Source organism: Leptonychotes weddellii, chromosome 14 (genome assembly GCF_054177405.1).
Source record: "Leptonychotes weddellii isolate Sample4059 chromosome 14, ASM5417740v2, whole genome shotgun sequence".
NCBI classification, from domain to species: domain Eukaryota; kingdom Metazoa; phylum Chordata; class Mammalia; order Carnivora; family Phocidae; genus Leptonychotes; species Leptonychotes weddellii.
The window spans coordinates 68,096,174-68,120,311 of NC_138382.1; the positions used below are offsets into that span (position 1 = coordinate 68,096,174).

The following is a 24,138-nucleotide window of genomic DNA, read 5'->3' on the forward strand; positions in this document are numbered from 1 at the left end:
CGACGGGGTTCTGCGCTGCCCGCCTCACAGGGAAGTAGTGAGGATCCGATGAAACGGTGGCTTGGCCTCTGTCTTGCCTTCCCTCCCCTGGAATCACTGGAACGCTGTGGGCTTTGCTGGAAGATGCATCGGTAAATGTTTGAACTCATTGTCTCATCCTGCTGCGAAGAGCCCAAAGGACCACCTGCAGGTGATCTGAGCCCCCTCAGCCCCCCATGTCCCGTTTTCAGGCAGCTTGGACCCCTCCTGATGCCTTCGATATGCTTTCCCCTTCCCCTCCATGCTTCTGCCTCACACACCCCACCCGAAGCCGAGACTGCTCCCTACCTTGGGGTCTTTCCTCTCCCCCACACCCCGATTCTCTGCATCTCAAAATATTTTAAGGCTGAGTTTAAATGTCACCTCTTCCGTGAAGCCCTCCCTCCCTGCTTCACCCAGTGGATCTGGGATCCGGTGCTCTCTCCGAGCTACTCTTCCCTATCAGTCTCAACGATCTACTTATGGACCTGCTTCCTGCACTGAACTAAGAGTTATTGCGGGTGGGGTGCACGTCTTACATTTCCTCCCTAGTGTCTAGCCAGTGGGTGACAGCTGCGTCTCAGTAAGGCTTTGTTGGAACAGTGGCTGTGACTCCCAGTTAGAAGCAAGTATGTGTCTCTTCCCATCGGAAACCAGCGAGCAGAGGCGAGAGTAACGATCATCTTTAGTAGCAGCTTGTCCTCAATCCCATTAGCTCAGCACTCAGCGAGCAGGGATGAAGATGGATTTGCCAGGACACCGGTGCGGAGGCAGAAGCTCCCAGAACTTGCTGGGCCATACCTTTGCTTGTTATTCCCACTTGTCGAGGGGAAGCAGGTCTGTCTCTATTGCCGGCTGCCTGTCAGCACCAGGGGCGAGGAAAAGCCCTGACACGTCTGCAGCCTGTCACGCCTGGCAAGGTGCCTCGGCGCAAAGCACTAGTGTGTTCCCTTGTTGTATCTGGGCCTCGTGAAAACCCCATGAGCTGGGCAGGGCTGGGGAGGGGGCTGCCCCCTGTGTTCAAATAAAGAGGCTCAGGCACAACGGGATACCACGTTTGGGCCCAGGTTGGATCTGGGTTTTCTGATACGTGACAGGTGCTGTGCTAGGGAGAACGGGCAGGGCTGCTGACCCATTTTACAGATGAGAACCCTGAAGGTGTGAGAAGTGAAATCTGCTGCAGCCTTGCAAGCGGAGGGGCGAGTAAGCTGTAGGAAGGCTGGTGGGCAGAGGAGTGAGGTCCTGAGCTGGAGCCCCAGGCGGCCACACGAAGCCTCAGTCTCTGGGAAGCCGGGGGAAGGTCCCTGCAGGAACTGGTTGTGTGAGGCCTGCAAGGCGGGAAAACAGGTGTGGGCCACGGCCAGGCCAGGCGAGGCCAGGCGGGCAGCAATGTTGGGGCTCTAAGCAGCCTCTTAGGTGTGGCATCCCCTTTGCGGTTCTCAGGACCCAGCACGGGAGGCAGGCTGGGGAGGCTCTCCCCAGCACAGAGAAGAGGAGCCCGGCGCCTGGAGGGGATGCTCCTGCGGGCCGGGCGGCGTCCTCTGCGAGACTCACAGCACCACCCAGGACTTGGCAATGGGCTTTTCAAATTTGGCGCAGTTCAAACCAACTCCCACCATCAGGCAGTGCATGAAAACCGCAACAGAAATTTAAACAATCTCTTTCTTTGGTTTTATACATATTTAAAAGGACAACCTCTGCTCAGTGGCTCAGAGGCCCTGATCAGTCAACTGAAAGAAGGAAATACCTCGGTTAATTAGGTGACATGAGATTCTGGAAAGCGCCGAAGGTAGGGCCTCTGAGGGAGGGTGAGCGGAGGGTTTATGGCCCCCTCCTCCACCTTTCTTGTCGCTGCTCCTGGGAGCTGAGGGACCTGGTTTCACCTGGAGGAGGTGCAGGGGAGTCCTCCCAGCAGAAGCATGGGCCCGCGCGGCCCCCCCATGCTGGGGAACGGGGCTGCCAGACCCGGGGTGGCAGGTGCTGCGCAGGCTGGCTCGGCCACGGGGTGGCCCTGAAGGTGACAGAGGAACCTGGAGGCCACGAGGCTCCTGAATGTTTCTAGCACCCCTGCAGCCCTAGGACTCTCCTGCACCAGGAGGCCCAGACCTGGAGGCTTTCTGGGCTGGAAGGAACCTCAAGGTCTTCAAACCCAAGTCCCAACTTGATGCCACCCCGCCCTCCCCACCCCAGTACAGAGACCTTCCTGTCCAGAGAGCTGCCCTGCTCAGAGAGCTTCTTTCCTCCTCCCCATGCTCACCCTCCATGCCCCAGGCCCGGTCCCTCTTCCCTCCCCATCTTGGTCACAGGCTGCCTCAACATGCAGGGCTGGAGTGACTCCAATGTCCTGTGGTCAGCGTAGAGGACAACAATCCTGCTACCGCCTCCTTCTGGACCTTTGTGGGCCCAGCCCGGGGGCCCCGCCGCCGCCGAAGCTGACGGCCAGCCATGGTCAGTCAGTCCCGCTCAGATCATGCCGGGCCGGCCCATCACGGTGCCCCGGGATCCTGGGCGCCACGGACAGGACCTCAGTCATTGTACTAATGCCCCCCAGTGTACTCTGGTGCTCCCTCGGGAGTCAGGTGCGGCTGGCACGGCCCTCCCCGCCCTAAGCACTTGTCTCCACGATGCACTTGAGGAACATGGTGTCATCCTTCACGTAGGCATGCTTGGGCGACTGCAGCCTATTGAGGGGAAAGAAGAGCGGGCAGCCGCTGGCCACATTGGTCTCACCCTGGGGCCGCTGGAAGGACGCTGAGCTCAGGTCAGGCCGGAAGGCATCAATGGCGTGCTCTCGGTTGTTCTGGTCGAGCAGCATGAAGGTGACCTGCATGGCAGGGGGCAGGTGGGGTGGTCAGGCCCTGGGCGGCAGCACCGAGGGACCCCCGTACAGCCCCTCTGACCCCAGCTCAGGCTGATTAAGAGTCAAAGAAACAACGTAAGGACCGCGTTTGGCGTGTGGCAAGGCCCCCTGAGATGGAAGTCTTCCAGGGTTGCCCTGCCAGTAGGGATCAGATGTTCTTTCCACCAGGAAGGGGGGAATTCAGAGCCACAGTCAACTCTGGTTGGATGGTGGGGGCTAAAGGTGGGACCAGGCACTGACAAGGAGGCCAGACTCCATAACCTATGATGCCCCTTCCTGCTCTGGAACATTTCATCCATCAACTACAGCTGGGATCTCCTGGGACAAGGCAGAGGGACAAGAACAGACAGGCCTTCTCCGGAGGGGCTGTCAATCCGTGTCCCGAAACACGAATGCGTACCCCAAGAAGCCGAGGATTTCAAAGCGACACAGACCCCCTTCTCTGGCACATGTCCCTGAGACACTCACAGCCGACCACAGTGGTTTTCAGATTGGGCTGCACTTTAGAAGGCCCTGGGAAGGTTTTAAAAACCCTGACGCTCAGGTCTCACCACGTACTGGAGTGAGACCTAGCCGTTGGGTATTTTAAAACCCTCCCTGGCAGGCCTGGGAACCACTGACCTAGTGACTCATACCCAGACCACTGTGGCATCCCCACCCTGCCGCACCTGTTTGCTCTTTTCTCCCTCCACCCCTTCCTTCCCCTCCCCCCTTGCCGGTTCACCTGCAGGGAAGGCCTCGCCTCCCCGCTCCTGTCGTCCTTCTAAATATTTTTAACAGATTGTGTTTTTTTGAGCAGTTTTTGGTGCACAGCACAAGCAAATGGGAACTGTAGAGATTTCCCACGCAGCCTCCCCCCCCAGCCGGCATCCCGCACCACGGTGGTGCATTTGCTACAAGCGCAGTCCACGGTTTACCTCCGGGTTCACGCTCAGTGCTGTGCGCTCATCCTCTGGGTTTGGACAAATGTGTGATGACACGTATCCAGAATTAGAGCACCCAGAAGAGTTTCACTGCCCTAAAAATACGCTGTGCTCTGCCTCCCCTCGACCCCTGGCAACGACCGATCTCTCCCGGTCTCCAGAGTGCCGTTCCCAGGACGTCCCAGAGCTGGGATGGTGCTGTGCGTGCCTTTTCACACCAGTTTCTTTTACTCAGGGATAGGCCTCTATGGGTCCTCTAGGTCTTTCCACGGCCTGCTGGCTTGTGTCGTTCTAGCACTGACAGTATCCCGCTGTCTCAACGCCCTGCAGTTCATGCATCCACTCACCCAGGGAAGGGCACCCTGGCTCCTTCCAAGCTTTGGCAATTCTCAACGAAGCTACTATAAACATCTGTGTGCAGGTTCTTGAGAACCAAAGTTTTCAGCTCATCTGGGTAAATGCCAAGGAGGGTGGCTTCTGGGTCACAGGGCGAGAGTATGTTTCGTTTTGTCAGAAACTGCCAAACTCTCTTCTGTCTTGCATTCCAGCCAGCCGTGAACGAGAGTTCTGACTGTTCCGCACCCTCTCCAACATCTGGCGTTGTCGGTGTTCTGGCCATTCTCAGAGCGGTGTTGTGGTAGCTGCCTCCCTCCCTTTCTCCAATTCACACTGGCCCCGCAGCACCTCCTCCAGGCAGTTCTCCTTATTTACCCCACGGTGTGAATTTCATTGCTACGTGCCTTCCTGGGGCGCTGCTCCAGGCATTTTAGCCCCTGGACTCATGACGCCCATGGGTACTAGATGTGGACTCAGGCTCTTGTTTTATAAAAGGTGAAATTGAAAATGCAGACAGGACCAGGCCCCGGGCTCGCCCCCTCCCCCGCCCGGCCCGTACCTTGTTCCGAAAAGGCCAGGGCAGCAGAGCATCGTACTCCCCTCTCATGATCACGATGAAGAGCGACAGGTGGGTCCTCTTCCCCGTCCCGTCCCCGTTCAGGTAGAGACGCAGGCAGAGCTTGTAGCCGTACTTGGCAGTGTAGAAAGCTGAAGTGTGGAAGGCGGAGTCAGCACCGGGGGAGCTGGACCGTGTCGCCCGCGCTGACCAGGTAACCGGCACGCCCAAGGTCAGCAGCTCAAAACTAAGCAATCTGGGGCTGGAGCGCAGCGCTCGTCTCAATTCTAGAGCGTCAAGGAGGACCAACCGGGCTCTTGGAGATCATCTGGCCTGGTGGCTGTCAACCAGCCGTCCGCATCACAGATTGCCGGGACCGGAGTTTGACTCCCAAGTGCCGGGCGAGGCCTGAGGACGTGCATCTCTAACAGGGGACAGTGATGCTGCTGGCCCTGGCACCCCACTTTTGACTTAACCAACCTGCACTTTGCAGTGGGGAAACCAAGCCCAGCGAGGGGAAGTGGCTGGGCCCAGTCTCCTGCCTCACAACACTGACCTCTTTCTGCGGCCCTAGGCCAAGCGGCCCCAAGCACTGGAAGCTGGGGGAGCCACCTTGGCAAAGGCCCCCGGGGGATGAATCATCCCCGCTGATTACGCACGTCGGCAGCTGAAGGGGCCATCCAAGTGTGGGGGCCAGTGGCTGTCAGTGTGAGGGCCCCTCTGGGAGGGGCTGAGGGAGGGGACAGGCTGGGGAAGCAGGCAGGAAGAGGTGGAGGAAGGACGGGCTGACAGTCTGACTCATCTGTCCCCTTACATCTTGGTAGAACAGGAAGTCAGAGACACTGCTTCTTTTTTTCCTCTTTGGAAAGAAGGGCGGGGTGGGGGGGGCTCTGTGGAGGAGGTGAGGCCACCCCATGAAGGGGGCTGCTCCCAAGGACAGGGGCCCGGCTGCAGGAGCCAGCCCTGCTCTGCGGCTTGCGGCAAACGCCAGTGCCTAAGTGGATCCCAGCCCCGCTGGCGGGGGGTGGGTCAGAGGAGCTGATGGACAGGAAGGGTATGAAGCCCAGGCAAATGCGCGAGGCTATTCAAATCGTCATCAGCAGATCCTCCTAACAGTCCACCCGCTTACTTAGATGCGCATGTGTGAGAGGAGAGGACAAGCACGCAGGTCTGAGAATTTTAGGCACAAATATACACGTCGTTACATCAATGGAGACCAATTAATTAAGAGAAACATCTACTGGGGCGCCTGGTGGCTCAGTCCTTTGGGCTCAGGTCATGATCCCGGGGTCCTGGGATCCAGCCCTGCATCGGGCTTCCTGCTCAGTGGGGAGCCTCCTTCTCCTTCTCCCTCTGCCTCTGCTCATGTGCTCTCGCTTTTCGCTCACTCCCTCTCTCAAATAAATAAGTAAAATCTTTTAAAGAACCAAAAAACAAGAGAAACATCTCCTGAGTAACTATGCCTTGCATGACACTGCGCCAGGCCCGGGGGCCCCAGCAATGAATGAGAACTTCACGGATTTGCACAGCACTCACTCACATGCCACTCACGATCTACAACCGCACATTTCACTTCACTCTCCACTGGCCTTATTTTGGACCACCAGCGCTCTGAGGGCAGGGGTCCTACGGTAAGCACCTATGGGGAGCATCCTCTGCACACCTCTCATTTCCACAAGCTCTGGCTCAGAGCACTCTCTCTGTCACATCTGAGACCCACATGAAGCAGACAACAATCTTATTCCTATTTGCAGAATACGACTGACGTCAGGGAGGCAGAAGGCGTGCCCGGTTCAAACAGCCCATGCTCCGTGTGGCTGAGCGGGGAGCCTGCCACCTCCACGACCCCAGCGTGGCCGCTGTCCCTGCTGGTTTCCCGGGCCCAGGGAAGCCTGCAGCCCCCTGCTGGCCTGAGCCCCTGGGGAGCTGGTACCTGGGGAGAAGAGGCTGAGGGTCCTGCCACAGGCTGACTCGTGGCAGCGCCTGGTGACATTGGTGATCTTCCAGAGAAAGGTGCCATCGAAGGAGGCCTCCTCCATGAGGCGGAGGCTCTGCTCCAGCTTGCCCAGGGCCTGGTCTTTCTGAGCCAGGGTCTGCTGCAGCTCCATCACCTGCGGGAAAGCCCATTCAGCCAGGGACCCCAGAGCACAGCTTGGGGACAGGGTGGGGACGGTAGGATACGGAGATAGAATTGCCCCCAATATGCCTTCTGACCATGCCTCCCTCGGGCACGCGTATCTGCCTCTGTCCCTGCTGTCCCTCCTGCCTGGACCTCCGTGGCCTTTCTTCTCCCCTGGCCGACTCCTCCTTATCCATCAGGAGCCTGGCTTACACAGCCCTCTTCCGGGAAGCCTCCCACTACTGCCCCAGCCCTGCTGGTCCCTCTCAGCGCTGTTCTGCAGGGCACTTCCAGCAGTTTCTTAAGGTACATCTTTAGGCCCTTCCTACCAGGGAGATGGTTTCCCCTAACGAAGGCTGGGCCCATGCTCATTTTCTCTGCCTCCAGGCCTCGCACGACGCGTGAGTGACTAGAGCCAGGAAGGTTCTTGATGCACTAGAGACACGGCTGCTGGCCTCAGGGGCCCACCTTCTCACTGAGGCAAGAGTTACATGAATAAAGGCTTTACTCGGTCACTCAAACCCACTGCCTTGCTCTTCTGGTACGCTCCCCGCATTGATATCTGAAAAAACGGACTTATTCTTGGGCATGCTCAGGTCGGGAAGGCAGGCATGGAAGTGGGTGTCCTTAGAGGAAACTGAATCCCTAATATTCCTGATGGGAAAGCTGAAGTTCTGAGAGGGGAAGTCACTTGCCCAGACCCACAACAGCAAGTTAACAGTGGAGCTGGACCTAAAATCCAGGCCCAACACAACATGAGGCAGTGACAGAATGTTGCTGGACAGAAAAAAAAAAAGCAGCATTAGCATGGTGACTGGTTATATTAGGAAAAGTATAAACTCTGGAACAAGGGAGGGCATGGTCCTGCTCAACTAGGAACTGTCAGACAGCCGGATTATCTGGAGTTGGTCCGGGACCCCGCCTCCGAGTGTGTAGAATCCTTCAGAGACTGAGCCAGAGCCTACAAGGGCAGCGTGAAGCCAGGTGCTCTGAGGAAGGGGTGAAGGCACTGCAAGTGCCGAGCTTCCAGAAGGAAATACTCAGTGACTGCTTCTCCTGGAAGGGCTGCCACAGGGCCTGGAAGGTAGATTTGTTAAGGGGGCCCGGAAACGCAGGGCCAGGGACAATGCCGGGAAGACAGAGACAGGCTGATTTTAGTTTCGTATAAGGAAGCACTTTCTCATTGTGAAAAATGTCCCCCAGTGGAATGAAATGCTTGGGAAGGGAGGTATCCTATCACAGGAGAACTTCAAGCAAAGGAAATGAAGCACACTGGATGGGGGAGTTTGACCTTGACTATAACTGGGATTCAGTGCTTTTCCTAGAGGGTCCTGGAACACAGGACAGATACTTTTTGATGGCGGCAGGGGAGGGGGGTGAGGGAGCAGGGAGAATGCTCAGAAGGAAGGCTGCCGGTCCACTGCTCTGGAGATAAGACAGGGCCAAGGCCCCCCCCACCCCCGGAGCCCACCTTAAAGGGGAGCTTGCCTCCCACGCTCACCCGCTGTTCCAAGCTCAGGATATGCTCGCGGTCAAGCTGGCTCTGGTGGATGGAGGCTGCTAAAGCCAGGTGGGAGGCTTCCACCTCCTTGTTGAGGACAGCGACGATGTTCTCAAACACGCGCAGCTTCCCCTCCAGCTCAGCCAGGAGCTTCTCCTTCATGAAGTGCTGCAGGGCCAGCTCGTCCTGGCTCTCAGAGCGGGGCGCCCGGTAGCAGTCCACTTCCAGGTCCCCTGCCACCTCCACGGCTGCCTGCAGCTGCAGGTCTGACAGATTCTGCTCCAGGGCCATGGGCCTAGAGCCCAGGCCCGCGCCCTGCTGGGCCTTCCGCTGATTCAGGAACCCCAAAAGCAGGTTTAGGTGGGTGGTCTGGGAGGTGACCTCATGCTCCTGCAGGAGCTTTGAGCTCCCCTGCCAAGAGAGCGGGGTTGGTCAGTGAAAACCGAGGAGGTTGAGGAGAACCAGCGAGTGGGGGAGAGTCCGGCTACCCAACGGCTGCCAAGGGAAGTCAGGTCCATTTACCCAGCAAAAGGGAAGATGCTTTGTGTGTCGCAAGAGGGATCTGGATGAGGACCCGGGCATCAGACACGCCCAGGGTGAGCCGTGGGCGTCCCAGTCTCTGGAGCAACAATTCTGCCCTGCCCGTGAGAGCAGTGCTAATTCAGGACCACGGAGAGGGGCAGGGGAGGTGGGGGGAACCTATTTTAGGGATGCTACAGTGCTCAGGTGAGACATTCAGAAGAACTTCCTCCGGTATGGAGATGATTTACTAGTGGGATTTGTTGCTCTGAAGAGCCATTAATGTAAGGGGCACCAGGAGGAGTAGCTTGGTGTTGTGGGAAAATCTGGGAGCTCTGGGACTGTAGTGGACCCTTCTCCTTTCTCACACGCAGACGCTTACCTTGTAGGAGCAGCCAACACCAGCAAAGGGGCACCCAACTTCAGCCTCAGCCTCCTCAGTGTGATCCTGGAAACAATAACCATGTCACCAGACGTTATGGGGGTCCCAGTGGCCACCACTGGGGCTCTGCAAAGCACGAGGATCCACCAGGGCAGAAGCTGGGCTGGCCCATATGACTTGGCACATGCTGTTCCTTCTGCCTGGCTGACTCCTTTCCACCTTTCGAGCATCAGCCCTTCCGGGACCCTCCTTCAAAACAGGATCAAGACCTCTGCTGAGATCTGGGCAGTGCTGCTTCTGTCAGGCTATGTCTCACCCGGCTTTTCAACCATCATTCACTCTTTGGTTGCCCCCACTGGGCTGGGGGGTCTCTGAGGGTCCCAGTTGTGTTCCCAGTGTGGGGCAGTGTCTATTACAGAGGAGACACTCGGGACATGCTGGTGGCAGGACTCGCCACCTTCTTCCTCTTGGAGCCCAGGGGGGCCTCTCCTCAAAATTCCCATCTGCCTCCCTCCTCAGCCATCCACCCATGACTGACTGAGGCTTGGCTGCCCTGCACCTGCTGTCCCTTCCAGATAATGGACAGCCCGAGGACATCAACACCAACAGAACTGAGTATTCAACAGCAGCTGGACAATTCCGTTAACCTGCTTATAGGTCTGAGGAGTTTACAAAATGCTTTCATGATCACAGTTCTTCCCAGGCCCCTAACGACGCTACAAGGAAGGCAGAATAGGTTTTTTGTTCCATTTCACTGATGAAGAAATGAGGCTCACAGAGGGGAAGGAATCTGCCCAAGAAGGAATGGCGAGGGAGAAGCATGGCCACAGGGCTCTTCACACACCAGATCACCAACTCTTATCAAGAATAAGCCCATGGGAAATTGGCAGGAAATTTTTTCCAAAACGCATTATTTAGAAAGGGCTTGTATATGGAATATACAAAGAACTGTTACAATTCAATAAATAAGACAAGCCACCTAATAAAATGGGCAAAATAATGAACAGATACTTCACAAAAGGAGCTATATAAATGACAAGTAAGCCTATGAAAAGATGCTCAACATCACCAGTCGTCCCAGAAATGCAAATTGTAACAAAACACCACAGTGAAATATACTATCGACTCATGAGATGGGCAAAAACGCAAAAAAAAAGAATGATAATACCAAGTTTTGGTGAGGATGTGGAGGAACTTGAGAACACAAACGGTACAGCCACTTTGGAAAAATTTATGCAAGTATATCGTAAAGTTAAATCACACTTAAAAAGCAACTTTCTTACAAAGCATGCCTACACGGTAAGGGTACAACCCACACATTCCATCCCTAGGAATTTACCAAGAGAACCTGAAACACACATCTCTGTGTGTATGTGATGCTCAGGGTAGCTTTACTCATAATAGCCCCAAACTGGAAGCAATCCAAATATCTACCAAATGGTGAATGGGTACGCAGTGTGCTCTATCCATGCTCTGGAAAGTTCCCTGGCAATCAGATGGACTAAAATATGAATAGGAGCGCCTGGGTGGCTCAGTTGTTAAGCGTCTGCATTCAGCTCAGGTCATGGTCCAGGGTCCTGGGATCGAGCCCCACGTCGGGCTCCCTGCTCAGCGGGAAGCCTGCTTCTCCCTCTCCCACTCCCCCTCCTTATGTTCCCTCTCTCGTTGTGTCTCTCTCTGTTAAATAAATAAGTAAAATCTTTAAAAAAATAAAATAAAATACGAATAAATGCAATAACATGGAGGAACCTCAAAAGCACTATGCTAAATGAAAGAAGTCAAACACTACAAGAAGTCAAAGACTGCATGCTAGGACTCCATTCTTAGAGATTCTAGAAAACAAACTCGAGTGACAGAAAGTGGATCAGTGGCTGCCTGGAGCTGCAGCTCAGGAGACTGCCCAGTCAGGGGCCCAAGGAAGCTTTTTCCAGTGTAGAAACATTCACCCCCTCTGCTGTAGTGGTCACACGACTGTATACGTCTCCTGGCATTCATCAGATGGTACACTTAAGAGGAGTGGATTTTGTTGCATAGCAATAATATCTTGATTCTCCAAGGGCTTTGTTGTTGTTTTTTAAAAAGAATGCTCTCATGGGGCAAAACGAAGGCAGATTTGGATGCAAGGGGTGGGAGGAGAGGTCTTTTGGGCTGAGCAAATACAAAGCCACCCTAGTTATTATTCTTTAAAAGTAAAATAAGCAAGAGCTGTGGGTTTAATGAGTACCGTTGGTTTGGGGCACACAGCACAGCACAGAAAATGGCCAGCCTTCCCTTCAGCCCCCGCCCTGGGCCTTCAAGCACAACTTGTTCCCAAAAAGGAATAGGACACAGATGTTTCACTGGGGCAGGGGCACACTGCGCTGGCTTCAGGGAGCGGGCAGTGACGCCTCTTCCAGCAGGTGGGAGCACGGGGCGGGGGCCGGCGGCACCAACAGAGGGCCTGAGGCTTGGCTGTGGACCTGGTTCCTGGGTGAGCAGACCAGGGGTAAGTTCCTGGGCCCTAAGCTTGAAGTGAGTCATAGGAGGGAGAAAACTAAGGATGGAACTGGAGAGATCACCCGCAGGTGGAGGGGCTGGTGTCTGGAAAGCTCACTGCAGCCTGGAAAGCGTGGTCTGGATGCATTACGATGCGTGGATGGGTGTGGGCCACGGCCGGCCTCCGGTGACTGACAGAGGATGGGCAGGGTGACTCGGGAGGACTTCAGACACCTAGGTGGCCAGCCAGGCAGCCCCCAGTCCCACCACCAGTCCAGTCACTGGCTCCTTGGAGTGCCACAGGGACTAAGGGGGTGGGCTCTGGAGTTAGCCTGCCGGGGTGCAAAGCCCATTTCAGTGTCTTCACATGCTAGCTGTTTGGTCCTAGGAGACTTACTAACCTCTCCCTGCCTCAGTTTCCTTATCTGCAAAATGAGGATAATAATAGGACCCCCCGGGGGCGCCTGGGTGGCTCAGTCATTAAGTGCCTGCCTTCGGCTCAGGTCATGATCGCAGGGTCCTGGGATCCAGCCCTGCGTTGGGCTCCCTGCTCGACGGGAAACCTGCTTCTCCCTCTCCCATTCCCCATGCTTGTGTTCCCTCTCTCGCTGTGTCTCTGTCAAATAAATAAGTAAAATCTTTAAAAAAAAATAGGACCCCCCCCCCATGGAGTTGTGGGGATCACAGGCGACAATATTGGTAAGTGCTAGCATTAGTTACTTACAGCGGCTGTAACAAAATACCACAAACTTCATGGCTTCAAACACCACCAATTTATTATCTCACAGTTCTGGAGGGCAGAAGCCTTCACATCAGGTGTCAACAGGATTGTGTTCCTTCTGGAGGCTCTTGGGGAGACTCCATTTCCTTGCTTTTTCCAGCTAGAGGCCACCTGCATCCCTTAGCTCATGGCCCCTTCCTCCATCAGCAAAGCCTGCAGCATCTTCCAATCTCTCCAGCCCCGACTCTCTTGTCTCCCTCTTACGATAATCCAGGGTCATCTCTCCATCTCAATTTAATCCTTGATTTAATCACATCTGCAAAGTCCCTTTGGCCATTGTTATGGGCAGAGTTGTGTCCCTCAACTCATCTGTTGGGAATCCCACCCCCCCAGAACATGACTGCATTTGGGGACAGGGTCTTTATAAAGGTAATGAAGTTAAAATGAGGGCAGCAGGATGGCCCTCCTCCAATATGACTGGTGTTTTTTTTTTTTAAGATTTTATTTATTTGCAAGAGAGACAATGAGAGACAGAGAGCATGAGAGGGAGGAGGGTCAGAGGGAGAAGCAGACTCCCTGCTGAGCAGGGAGCCCGATGTGGGACTCGATCCCGGGACTCCAGGATCATGACCTGAGCCGAAGGCAGTCGCTTAACCAACTGAGCCACCCAGGCGCCCCGATGACTGGTGTCTTTATGACAAGAACATTTGGACACCACGGGAGGATGATACGATGATACTGGAAGAAGGCAGCATCTAAAAGCTGGGAGAGAGGCCTCGGACGAAACCCACCCTGCCTTCGGCTTCTTGCCTCCAGAATTGTGAGAAAAGACATCTGTGTTGTTCACGCCACCCAGTCTATGTGATGGTGGCTGGAGCAGATGAATCCAGCCATGTAAAGTGACATACTCACAGGTTCTGGGGGTTAGGATGTGCACCTCTTTGGGGAACACCATTCTGCCTACCATAGCACTCAATAAATGCTAGCCATAAGTAGCAGCTATAAGTAGTACATTATTTGTATTTTTATTCCATGGATCAAGCACTGCCCTTGGGATATCTTTTTTTTTCTTTCTTCCATGGCTGTCATATATATGCTTCTCATTTAATTCTCCCATCTTAAACTTTTTTTTTTTAAAGACTTATCTATTTCAGAGAGAGAGAGAGAGAGAAAGCATGAGCAGGGGGAGGGGCACAAGGAGAGGGAAAGGGAGAGAATCTTCAAGCAGACTCTCCGCTGAGCATAGAACCCGATGCAGGGCTTGATCCCAGGACCCCAAGATCATGACCCGAGCCAAAATCAAGAGTTGGACGCTTAACCAACTGAGCCATCCAGGCACCCCTCTCACATCTTCAACTCTTAATAACTAATCCTATAAAACGCTATTTTGCCATTGGATTTCCTTGGGGAGATGAGAACAACCTAAACATGTTTGTATTTATACTGGACTAAAGCATTCTTGCATGTTTTTTCATAGGATCCCTAGAGTGACAGGGCGGGAGCAGGTAGGGTGGGATTAGCTTCCTCTCAATACAGATGGAAAACTGAGTTAAGGGCTGGCCTGAGGTCACAGCAAGCTTGAACACTGAGGAGCCGCCTGGACCTGGGTCTTCTGGCCCACAGTTACAAGACCTTGCAAGGGTCTGCGGCTTTCTCAGCAGCTGAGCGAGCACAGCCCCGACGGATCTCAAGGAGGAGGTTGGAGCTCTGAGGCTCTGCTTCTCGTGTAAGTAGGGAATCCGAAGCTCAGGGACGGCCAGTGGTTTCCAGTTCAGGGCAAAGGCGAAGTAGAGGCCGGGGACCTAGAGTCCATGACCAGGGTCCTTCCTCCCAACCGGGGAGTCCTCGCCTTACCCAGAGGGTGGCCTCCCCTAAAGGGTGGGGCCAGAGGGGCCGGGAGAAGGAATCAGGCCAGGGCTGCAGAGGAAGAATAGGGCATCTGTCCTGGGTCCAGCCTGGTGTGCCTGGAGCCACAAGCGGCCCCTGTGAGTGGCCCCAATGCTTGCAAATGGCTAAAAATAAAATCCACCATGGAATTTTCTCCAAGGAGGAAACAGAAACAGAAAACAAAATCCCAGCCCTGAGGGAACACTTGTCCTTCTGCCTGTGTCCGAGAAGTCTGGGGGTGTGTGCTATTCTGGGCCACCGTGCTCACCCAGGCCCTTTGTGATGGGGTCAACAGGGGGGTCCCATCCAGGCCCCCCCTACTAGGGGACCTGCAGGTTTCTGAGAATGTGAGCATGAAGAGGGTGCCAAGCATGGCCCCCACTGCCGTACCGGGCACAGAGGCTGGCTCGGGTCCTGCTCGGGGGTCAGCTGGTGCTGAGGGGGAGGTCCTTCACCGGGACGGGGGGACCTGGTCAGCCTGCGTCTGCCTGCCAGTTCCTGCCCTCCTCTCTACCAGAGCCTGTTTCCTCTTTGGCAACTTCTGCTCAGCTCAACGGCCACCTCCTCCAGGAAGCCCTGCCTGAGTGTCCTAGTTGAAAGCATTCTTGCCCATTCCTGTTTTCCTGTAGCACCTGGTGGACTCCAGTACTCAGGGCTGATGGTGTTATTTAAACCTGCATAAAACACTTGGGGTGATCCACCGGGAGAAGGTGCCACCAGCCGAGGAGGGCAGGGCTTAGAACCTGGGCTTGCCTCCCCCTTGCGATAGGACTTGGGTCCAGGCGCACCTTCTCATTGAGCCTCAGTATCTTACCTAAAATCTCGGTAAAACGGGGATATTACCGCCACCCATGACACAGGATGTCACAGGGCCAACACACTTCAAGGGACACCGATAAAGGGGAGAAAGTTACCCCAAGTGCACAGACTGGGGACAGACTCAAGAGGGACGTGGTCAGTGTCTTCCCACGGATGCGGGCCCGCTTCGGGGGGCCGAAGGCTGACTCACTTGCCTCTTGTGGCCCCCAGGGAAACAGAATCCGGCTCAGTACAAACAAAGGGGAACACGGTGCGAGCATCAGGGTCCGCGTGGGTCGAAGAGGTTGTCTCACGGGGTGACAAGCCCGCAGCCTGTCGTAAGCCACTGGCGTCCGAGGCCAGCTTGCTCTTGGCCTCCGCGGGTGGTCTCCGAGGCAGAAGGAACAATCCTCCTCACAGGGTCACGGCAGACAGAACTGAACGTTATTTTCCAGACACCGGGCTGTTCCTTATTTCACTGTCACTTCTAGAAGGTCATTCCAGGCAAGAACCCGGCCTCTAACTAGGTCAACAGTGATCCTTTAATATCTGGGTCTTCTATTAGCTCCTGCGTCTACGGCTGTGAGCGCTTCTGAGACACTAATCTAAGGAAGTCAGAGGATGAGGACTCGCTGATCAGCAGATGGCATGGGCACCTCTGGGGTTGACCCAGCCGGGCTCTGGCCACCCCACACCCCCAGTCCCCAGGTTTTCCTGCATGCACAAACTTCAGAGTGACCACATATGCAAAGTATTGACTTCTAATCAGCTGCTTTCCTTTGGTCAAAAGTCCCCCAAAGTTCCCACTGGGGTCAGGAGCCAGAGGAGCCTCTCTAGTCTTTCCGGTCTGTGGCTTTGTGCGGGTCTGGGACCACGGGCCCACGCGATACCCTCCCCCACCCCGGCTTTTCCCCATCGGGTGGGGAAGCCGGGGTGGGAGGCCTGCTGCTGCCCTGGCCCCCTTGGAGACAGCACCCACTCCTACCCCGAGGGCGATCAGAGTACCTGTAATTCTACCATCAGATCACTTCATTTGATTTAGGGCAGCAAGCTTCCCACTGTGCTCTGCAGAACTCCGGGAGCCCCCAGAGTCCCTCAGGGGCTGGAACAGGAGAAAGAGATGGGATAACTAAAAGGATGGGGTGCCAGGCTCCCCCTTAATCGGAGCGCTTATACTCTCACTGGATTTCATGTTCACAAAGATGAAAAAACACCACTGGATTATGAGATTGAAAATACCTCTTACCTCTATTATCTGAGATTTGTACAATGAATGTGTATTAATATTGTGAAGAGGAAAAAAACCAGACAAATTGGAAACAACCTCCTTGGAGCACTCGAGCGGGCAGGAGCCTTAGAAGGCAGGGAGCACAGCCTCTCCTTTGCAGGTGGAGCCTGGCGGCCCATACAGAAAGCTACGTCCGTGTCTGCTGGCGTCGCATGGTTAGCTCACTAAGACTTCCAGACAGGGAGGCTTGGGAAGCCATTCCACGGGTCAGTTTATCCAACTGGCTCTTACCACGTTGCAGAGTGGAACGTTCTGGGAAAATGCATGGTGTCCTTACTATGAGTCCCTTGAGGGTCTGCAGGGGAGGGGCTGCTGAGAAGAGGATGGGAGAGCCCTCAAGGCCAGCTCTGGTGGGGGCAGGAGATTCCTCCAGTTCTCTGAAGCTGAGAGGCCAGAAGAAGAGAAGGGAGAAGTAGGTGTGAAGACTTGTCTGTCTCTGGCTTCCTTACAGCCAGCCACGGACAGGTAAGCTGGACATCACGGGCCCTGAGCTGGCCTTGCAGAGCCAATCTGGCTTCTTCATGGAGAAACAGGCATGAACGTGACCTCGGCCACGCACAGAATCTACAATACCATCCCTGGACACCAGGCTCCTGAGCGCTGGGCCATGGTTTCAGGGCAAGGAGGGAGCTCTGGATGAAAGCAGCCAGGAACCTCACGGAGAGGGAGGGTGGCCAAATGGCGAGACCCCGGGTGCTACGGAGTTTTGTGCTGAGACTCCCCAGTGGGTGTTGGGGCCCAACATGTAAGACCGGGGGCTAGATTTGGAGCAGTGGTTCTTATAGATTTGGGCCAATACAAGTTTGTTTCTTTAATTGGAAGATGAACATGAAGATTGACATTTTTTTTTATTTTGCCAAGTAAAGACGTTATCAAAAATCCTATCATCGACTATCACCATCATTTCATTTGTACAAAGACGTGTATGGGGAGGATATAACCCCAGAGCAAAGGTTGATTCTATGAATGGAAAGGTTTTAGTTTTATAAAAAACTCACTACGATTTCCTTACTTTTATCACTTTGTCATGTGCTGGCGGGAATGGACCAGGTCTGGTTGGCTTGTGGGAGCCTCTTCCCTGGACAGATGGACCTGTGAGGGTTCTTCCAACTTGGAAGGGCTAGAGTTCTAAACTGTGGTGTCTGAAAATGTCTCTTTGGCCCCTCACACTTCCAAAGCTGTTTCTTATTCCTAGAAGCATAGCATGGCAGAGCTTGAGAGGTAAGCTGAGAAGGACTTCTCCCTGTCTGAGGGCACACCAGGGCAGAAAGAACTGTCTAGATCAAGAGGTGACAGACTTCTCCATAAAGGGCCAGATAGCAAATATTTTGCACTTTGAATCCTCTATTGCAACTACTCACCTCCCCCGTTGTAGGGCAAAAGTAGTTACACACCATGCAAAAACGAGTGGGTTGTGGCTGTGTACCAATAAAACTTCATTTACGGACACAGAACTTTGAATTTCATAAAAATTTTCATGTGTCACAAAATGCCATTCTTTTGACTTTTTCAAACCATTTAAAATATCAAAACCATTCTTAGCTTGTGGGCCAGACAAAACCAGGTGGCAAGCTGGTTTTGGCCTGCAGGCCATAGCTTGCAGACCCCCGGTCTAGACTGGTGTTCTCACCCTGAATCTGTCACACAACAGCGAGGTGTCTTTGGGCAAGTCACTTTGCCACGGTGAATGTCAGGCTCCTCAGTGCTTACAAACTGAATTCAGTCCAGATTCTAGACAAGGGGCAGGTTCCTGCCTGGGACTTTGTGGCCAGCTGCCTAATGGCTTCAACCTCGACCGAAGGAGAAAAAAAGTGGTCAAATACCCTTTCCTGGTGGTGCCACGTACCTTCTCCTGAGACAAGAGGCTTCCCGGGCTTACAGACTGGGGGTCGTCCCCTCTGCATTTTGGACAGAGCCGGTCCTCGCTGGTCCTGGGGATACATGAACAATCCTGCTGAGTGAAGCATTCATGACTTCCTGGCACTAACCTCCATCCTGATAGCTCCAAAGGCCTAGGCCTTGCCCGGTGTGGCGGCTGATGTCAATAAGCCGGCTCTCCACCATCCCAGACCCACGATTCCCAAACCTCAAAAGTACTGGGCACCCCCGATGTCTTCCGGTAGTTTGCTGTGAGCTTAGTTGGCAGCCAAACCTGACCTGGGGTGACCAGAGGCTACCATCACCCTTACTTACCCCACTGAGTGTGACTATTTCTGTTTCAGCGCAGAAACACTGATATGCTGGATTATAAGGGACTGCCCCGATCCCCACTGGAAGAATGACGTAGTAATGCACTGCCTCGCTTTTCTAAAACCTGAAAGAGTCTGAATTCCAAAATACATCTGACCCCAGGGGCTCAGGTAAGGGATCGTGGATATGTGGCTATATACAGGCTTCTTGGCTCCCTCTGTTTGGCTTTGGGTCTCTGATTTTCGGGAATGACAGATGACCACAGTCAATTAGAATGAGAAGGGGCCTCAGAGATCCCGAGCTTCTTAACCAGGAGTGGGTGTCAGACTCTGAGCAGAGCGAAAAGCACCTACGTGCTTTCAGAAAGCTCCCACGTTGATGCTGACCCACAGCGACAGCCACTGGTCAGGCCCATCTGACACGGCAGGAAAACAAGGCCCTGAGGACGCATGTGTTAGCCAAGAGTAGACTGAGTCAGGAGCCAGGCATAGCTCTTCAGGCCCGGGTCCCTCCGACACCCTGTCAGCTCCGTCCCCTGCTCTGCCACATTTTGGGGGAATGGGGAGGGAAGCCAAGAGACCCATGGCAAAAGCCTGAGATGAACCCAGAAACACCAGCTCGATGGTACAAGCAGTCAAGCTTTGCTCCCCACCCCCCCACTCCCCACCTGGCTTTTCCACAGCCACATCCTCTCCCCTCCTACTGGCCGCCCCTGTCTGAGCCTTTGAACTGCAAGCTTGCCTGATTCAGTCTTCTCACCTTCTGACGCTGTAAAGCCCCAAACAAAGGTCACACGGGGGCGCATGGCAGAAAATGGGAGCACATCTGCCAGGAATCTGACCTGGGGCAAGCTGACCTAATCTCTCCATTAGGCCTCATTGTCCCCATCTATACAATAGGCTAATAACAGTATCCACCTTTCCAGGCTCCTCTGAGGATCCAAGGAAAGAGTGCTTAGCATAAATAGTTGCTTAAGATGGGGATGCTGATGATCATATTAATGTCACACTTGAGTTATTTATATTATAAATATAAATATACACATATTTTTACATATTCTACACAATACGTGTGATATATATAATTTTATATATATGTAAAATGTGTATTCTATATAAATATAAATAGGTATTTATATGCAGACATATACAATATATTCTATAGAAATATATAAATATAGACATATATAAATATAGATATCCGTGTGTCCCCTTTAAAAGGGTTGCCAGCCTACAAGGTGAAGGGTGGTATTGTGGAAGGAGATGGATTTTATAGCAGTTTGTCGTTTACCAAGGGAGTTTATACTCATTTTTATAAGAACTTTTCCGCATACTGTTGGTTGGGCCTTGTCCCAACCCCAGGAGGTAGAAAAGAGCTGTGGAGGCATCTCACAGACAAAGAAGCTGAGGCTTCAGGATGCTGGGCACTCTGCACCAGGCCACACAGTCAGTAAGCGGCGCCGCTGGGTGCAGAGGCTCTCCCTCCCTCCACCCTGGCTGGCCTCTGCTGTGGGAGCTAACATCTTCCCTTGGCTACTTCTCCCTCCATCCCTAGAAGGGCCCATGCCAGGGATGACAAGGGAAGGGCGTGGAAACAGGCCCCGGGGGGTGAAGTCACCTGCCTAAAGCCACCAGCTCCTCTCACCCCTGCCTCCCGTCAGGGACCCCTCCCTGACACCTTCCCCCCCCCCCACTCCTCCAACCCCTCACCTCACGGTCTCAGAGAGACAGGCCGCACAGCAGAGGGCCCTGGGCTCTGTTGGGTCCTGGCAGACGGTGGGGGGGCACCCAAAGGGAAACTCGTTCTCATCAGGGGCTGGGTGGGGGCTGCTGGCTGGGCCAGACGCCATCCTGGGGTCCCAGGTTGGCCAGGGGCTCCCGGTCTAAGCAACTGTGGGGAGGAGACCAGCCCTGTGGAATCTGTGCTGAGAGAAGAGGTGAGTTCTGTCTGGTGAGCAGGAGTCTGACGACTTTATCTTTTCGTCGGCTTGTGTGGTTCAACGTCACAGCTGAGTCACAGCAGGGATGGGGCAGGAATTACCCTTCGTGGTGCAAAAAATCCCCTGGATGGTGACAGAACGCTTTAGGAGTGTCCAGTCATTCTTTAAAGTGAGAGAGAAAAAGAAAACAAGTCAGAGAGAAAAAAGAACTGGGCCCCAGATTTTCAGGAACTGCAATCAGAGTTTCCCTGTCTGAGCACCTTGGGCGGCTGCTGGCTTCCTCCTCCTCCTCCCTGGGGACATCAGCAGAGAGTCACAGCTGATGGCTGCTGTGTTCCCCGGGACCTTGAGGGAGCCCAGAATTCTCGGTGAGGGTGCTTGCTGCCCTGGTGGAAATCCCCAGGGTTCTGTCCAAAAATGCAAGTTCCAGGAGCTTTAGCTCTACCCTGGCCAGAGTCTCCCCCAGGTAAAAGTCACTTCCTCACAGTGGGTCTGGATAACCTCATCTGTTACAAAAAAAAAAAAAAGGACTTGTAACAGGCTGTCTCCAAGGCCCCTCTGGGCTCTAAGATGCTGGGACCCCAATGGCCAAGGCAACCCGAGGCAGCCGGGAGGCTTCTGATGTCCCAACCTTGCCTGTGGCGTTCCTCATCAGTCATGGTGACAACACCGGACCCTCCCCACTCCTTTGAAGCAAGGCCTCGGGACCATGAACTGCTCAGGGCCCTTCCCCCATTTCCCTACTCAGGAAGTCACAGGTGGCCACACACTTGGGTCAGGCGCCGCAACTTTCCCGGCCCTGAGAACAAAGCTCTAAATAAATACTAGGTCACAGGGAGCTGGTCCAAGCGACCTGCTGGGGATTTGACAGCAGGAATTTAACACATAGGCACAGAGAAAGGAAGTGCCTGGTCTGAAGTCAGAAGCCCCAGGTGGGGGAGTAGCATTAGTACCAGGTCTGAGGAACTCCAACCTCTGTTTCCTACCCTTAGAAGAGAGATGAAAGCAAGGCGACCTGGTGGTGCTTACAGAGCTGGGGTTGGAGGTCAGAGCATCCAGCCTGTTCTCTCATCTACCAAATGCAGGAGATGATCCCTCTACCTCTTCCCATCCTGCTGGATTTTGCATTCACAGTGGTTTCAAATCCCAGGCCTTGAGGTCTGACAGATCTGAGCTGGCATCCCAGGTCTTCCATGTACTAGCTGTGGGTCCTGGGACATGGTCTTTAACTTCTCCGAACCTCAGTCTTGGCATCTGTCAAGTGGGGGAGAATAATAAAGTCTACTTTACCTGACTGTTGTGGTGACCAAGTGAGGGGGTGGGCGGAAGCATCGCATGGCACACGGCCCAAGCGAAGTGCTTGAAAGGCTCTGACATTGTATCCCAGTGACGGCCACAGCCCTTCCGGCTCCTCAAGATCAAGGGAAAGAATTAAGATGGTAAATTATGCTTCTACAGCATTTCCACATCCATCAACTTTACTTGAGCCTTGTAAGTGGGCAAGGCAGGTCTGATGTCCTCTGACCCTAGAAAAATTCAACCGTCCCCCTTCCCTGGAGCGATATTGGGGCTGCTGGCAAAGAGGACATGGCCCCCTACCGCTGCAGGTGTAAATCGGGACCTCCACCCTCACCTGGGTCAGCTGTGGCCTGGCCCTCTCAGCAGATGACCTTGAGGCCTACTTCGGAGAAGGCCTATCAGAAAGGCACTCCCTTAACCACATACCCCAAGCCTGCAAACTTCCCTGCATCCCCACCAATTCCCTCTTTCCCTTCATTTGGCATAGAATGACACCTGTCTCCCCATCCAAGTTCTGGGTCCCTTTCTCCCTGGTCCCTGTACTCTCCCCTCTGTCTTCAATGCCTCCCTCTCTACCAGATCTTCCTATCAGCATCAAGGTATGCCCTGTTCAATAACAAAAGTGAAAAATAATAGCTACAGCATTTTAGTGCCATGTTAAGTACTTTTAAACACCCATCTAATCTTCACGTGACCCCTTTGAGGCAGGGAGTGTCTTCATCATCCCATTTTACAGATCAGGGACTGAGGCACAAACCGGTTAAGTGACTTGCCCAAGGTCTTACAGATAGTGTGTGGGGACTCCTGAACCCAGAGCCTGTACTCTAACCACACGTTCCACCCATATCCCAAAGTTCTCTCCCGCATCTACACTCTCTGCACACTTTAATAGAACTTGTAGAAAAGACTGTCTACGCACAGAACTCCTCACTCGAATCTCCAGAACCATCTCCCCAGGGTTCTCAGTGTTGGGGCCACCAGTGCCCAGGACCTGTCCCAGTTTCTGTCTAACCAGCATTCTGGCCAACACCTGACCCCATTCTTGGCCCTCCTTCCAAATTCCCTTCCTTCCCTTGGCTTCTGCACCCACTCCGTCCAGTTCTCTGGCTGCTCTCTATCTTCTCCTTGACCCCTTTTCTCTTCTACTCTGAACCTCCACTGGTCCCATCTCCGTGACTCCACCGCGGGGATCCACCCCACTTCTCTGGCTGCTCTTTATCTTCTCCTTGACCCCTTTTCTACTCTGAACCTCCACTGGTCCCATCTCCGTGACTCCACCGGGGGGATCTACAAGGTTGGAGTCTCTCTGCGCCGCGTACGCCCCCCCTCGCCAGCCATCCACTTGACCTTTGGGGTGCACTTGGACTAGACCCCTTGAGTCTCGGTGGTCTGCCCCCAGAATGGGGTTGGGCGCCCATCGCGACCCCAACCTGAGCATAGCCCCCTCTCCCCGCTGTCGCCCGGCTCGACGATGCCGGGTTGCCTGTGCCCCGCCCCCAGCCCCGTTCGTGCATTCCCCCCCCCGGGGCGGGTGACTGTCCCCTCGCCACCGCCACTGCTCCGGGTGCGTGCCCCGTGCCGAGAGCAGTGCAGCGCGGGCGACTAGTCAAGGATCGGCGAGCCCCCGGGCTGCCCCGGCTGCCCGCAGGAAGCGCTGGGGTAGGGAGTCCGGGGGCGGGCTCTGCAGCGGTGGAGTCCAGGTCACGGGCCGCGCGGGGAGGCCTGCACTGGGGGAGCCCCAGCCCGAGCGAGCGGGAGCTGGGGCGTCCCGGGCCGGGGAGCGCGGGGGCGGGGGCGGGGGCCGCGGAGCCTCGAGCAGACCCGGGGCGGGGTGGGGCGGGATGCAGTGCAACCAACCTCGGCGCCGTCGCCGCCGCCGCAGCCTCCCCGCGGCCCGCCGGGAGCTTCCGGTGGGGCGCCGGGGACGTGGCCCGGGAGGCGGAAGCTGGGAAGGGCGGGGGCGGGTCCTCGCAGCCCCCGCCGGCTCCCGGGGCCGCCCCGGGGGCGGGGCGAGCGCCTCTCCCCAGGTGGGGAAACTGAGGCTCGGGGCGGCGTGTGCAGCGTGGGGACTGACACGCTGCCGTTGCCCTTCGCCCCGCGCGTGGCTCCGGCGCAAGGGCAGGACTCTGGAAGACTCGGAAAGCCTTCGCAGAGTAAACGAAAACAGACCTGGGACTTGAACCCCCCCGAGTCTCCCGCTTGCCTGAAATCCCGCGTGGGGATGGGGTCCGCAGTCTTAGCTCTCTCGGATTCCTGCAAAGAGCCTAGCGCAGTGCCCGGCTCGCGCAAGCTTACTGGTTTGGGGCGGTCGGCAAAGAAACGGTACA

General features: G+C 54.9%; 1 protein-coding gene across 3 annotated transcripts; it reads right to left on the reverse strand.

The window, feature by feature from the left end:
- Positions 1-1,662: 1,662 nt before the first annotated feature.
- On the reverse strand, positions 1,663-23,785 carry TRAF1 (TNF receptor associated factor 1). Of its 3 annotated transcripts, none has more exons than XM_081803520.1 (10): positions 23,669-23,785; positions 21,542-21,766; positions 20,773-21,018; positions 20,283-20,674; positions 18,230-18,314; positions 9,215-9,280; positions 8,314-8,724; positions 6,627-6,804; positions 4,697-4,845; positions 1,663-2,842 (listed from the first exon to the last, which is right to left on the reverse strand). In XM_081803520.1, exons 4-10 carry the CDS (start codon positions 20,420-20,422, stop codon positions 2,624-2,626), a joined length of 1,248 nt encoding a protein of 415 aa, XP_081659646.1. In that variant the 5' UTR covers positions 20,423-20,674; positions 20,773-21,018; positions 21,542-21,766; positions 23,669-23,785; the 3' UTR covers positions 1,663-2,623. The 3 variants fall into 3 exon arrangements, with proteins under 3 accessions (XP_081659646.1, XP_081659647.1, XP_081659648.1); XM_081803521.1 differs by lacking the exon at positions 21,542-21,766 and adding an exon at positions 21,803-21,923 and having other exon boundaries at positions 23,669-23,723; XM_081803522.1 differs by lacking the exons at positions 20,773-21,018; positions 21,542-21,766 and adding an exon at positions 21,803-21,923 and having other exon boundaries at positions 23,669-23,723.
- Between the last annotated feature and the right edge of the window lie 353 nt (positions 23,786-24,138).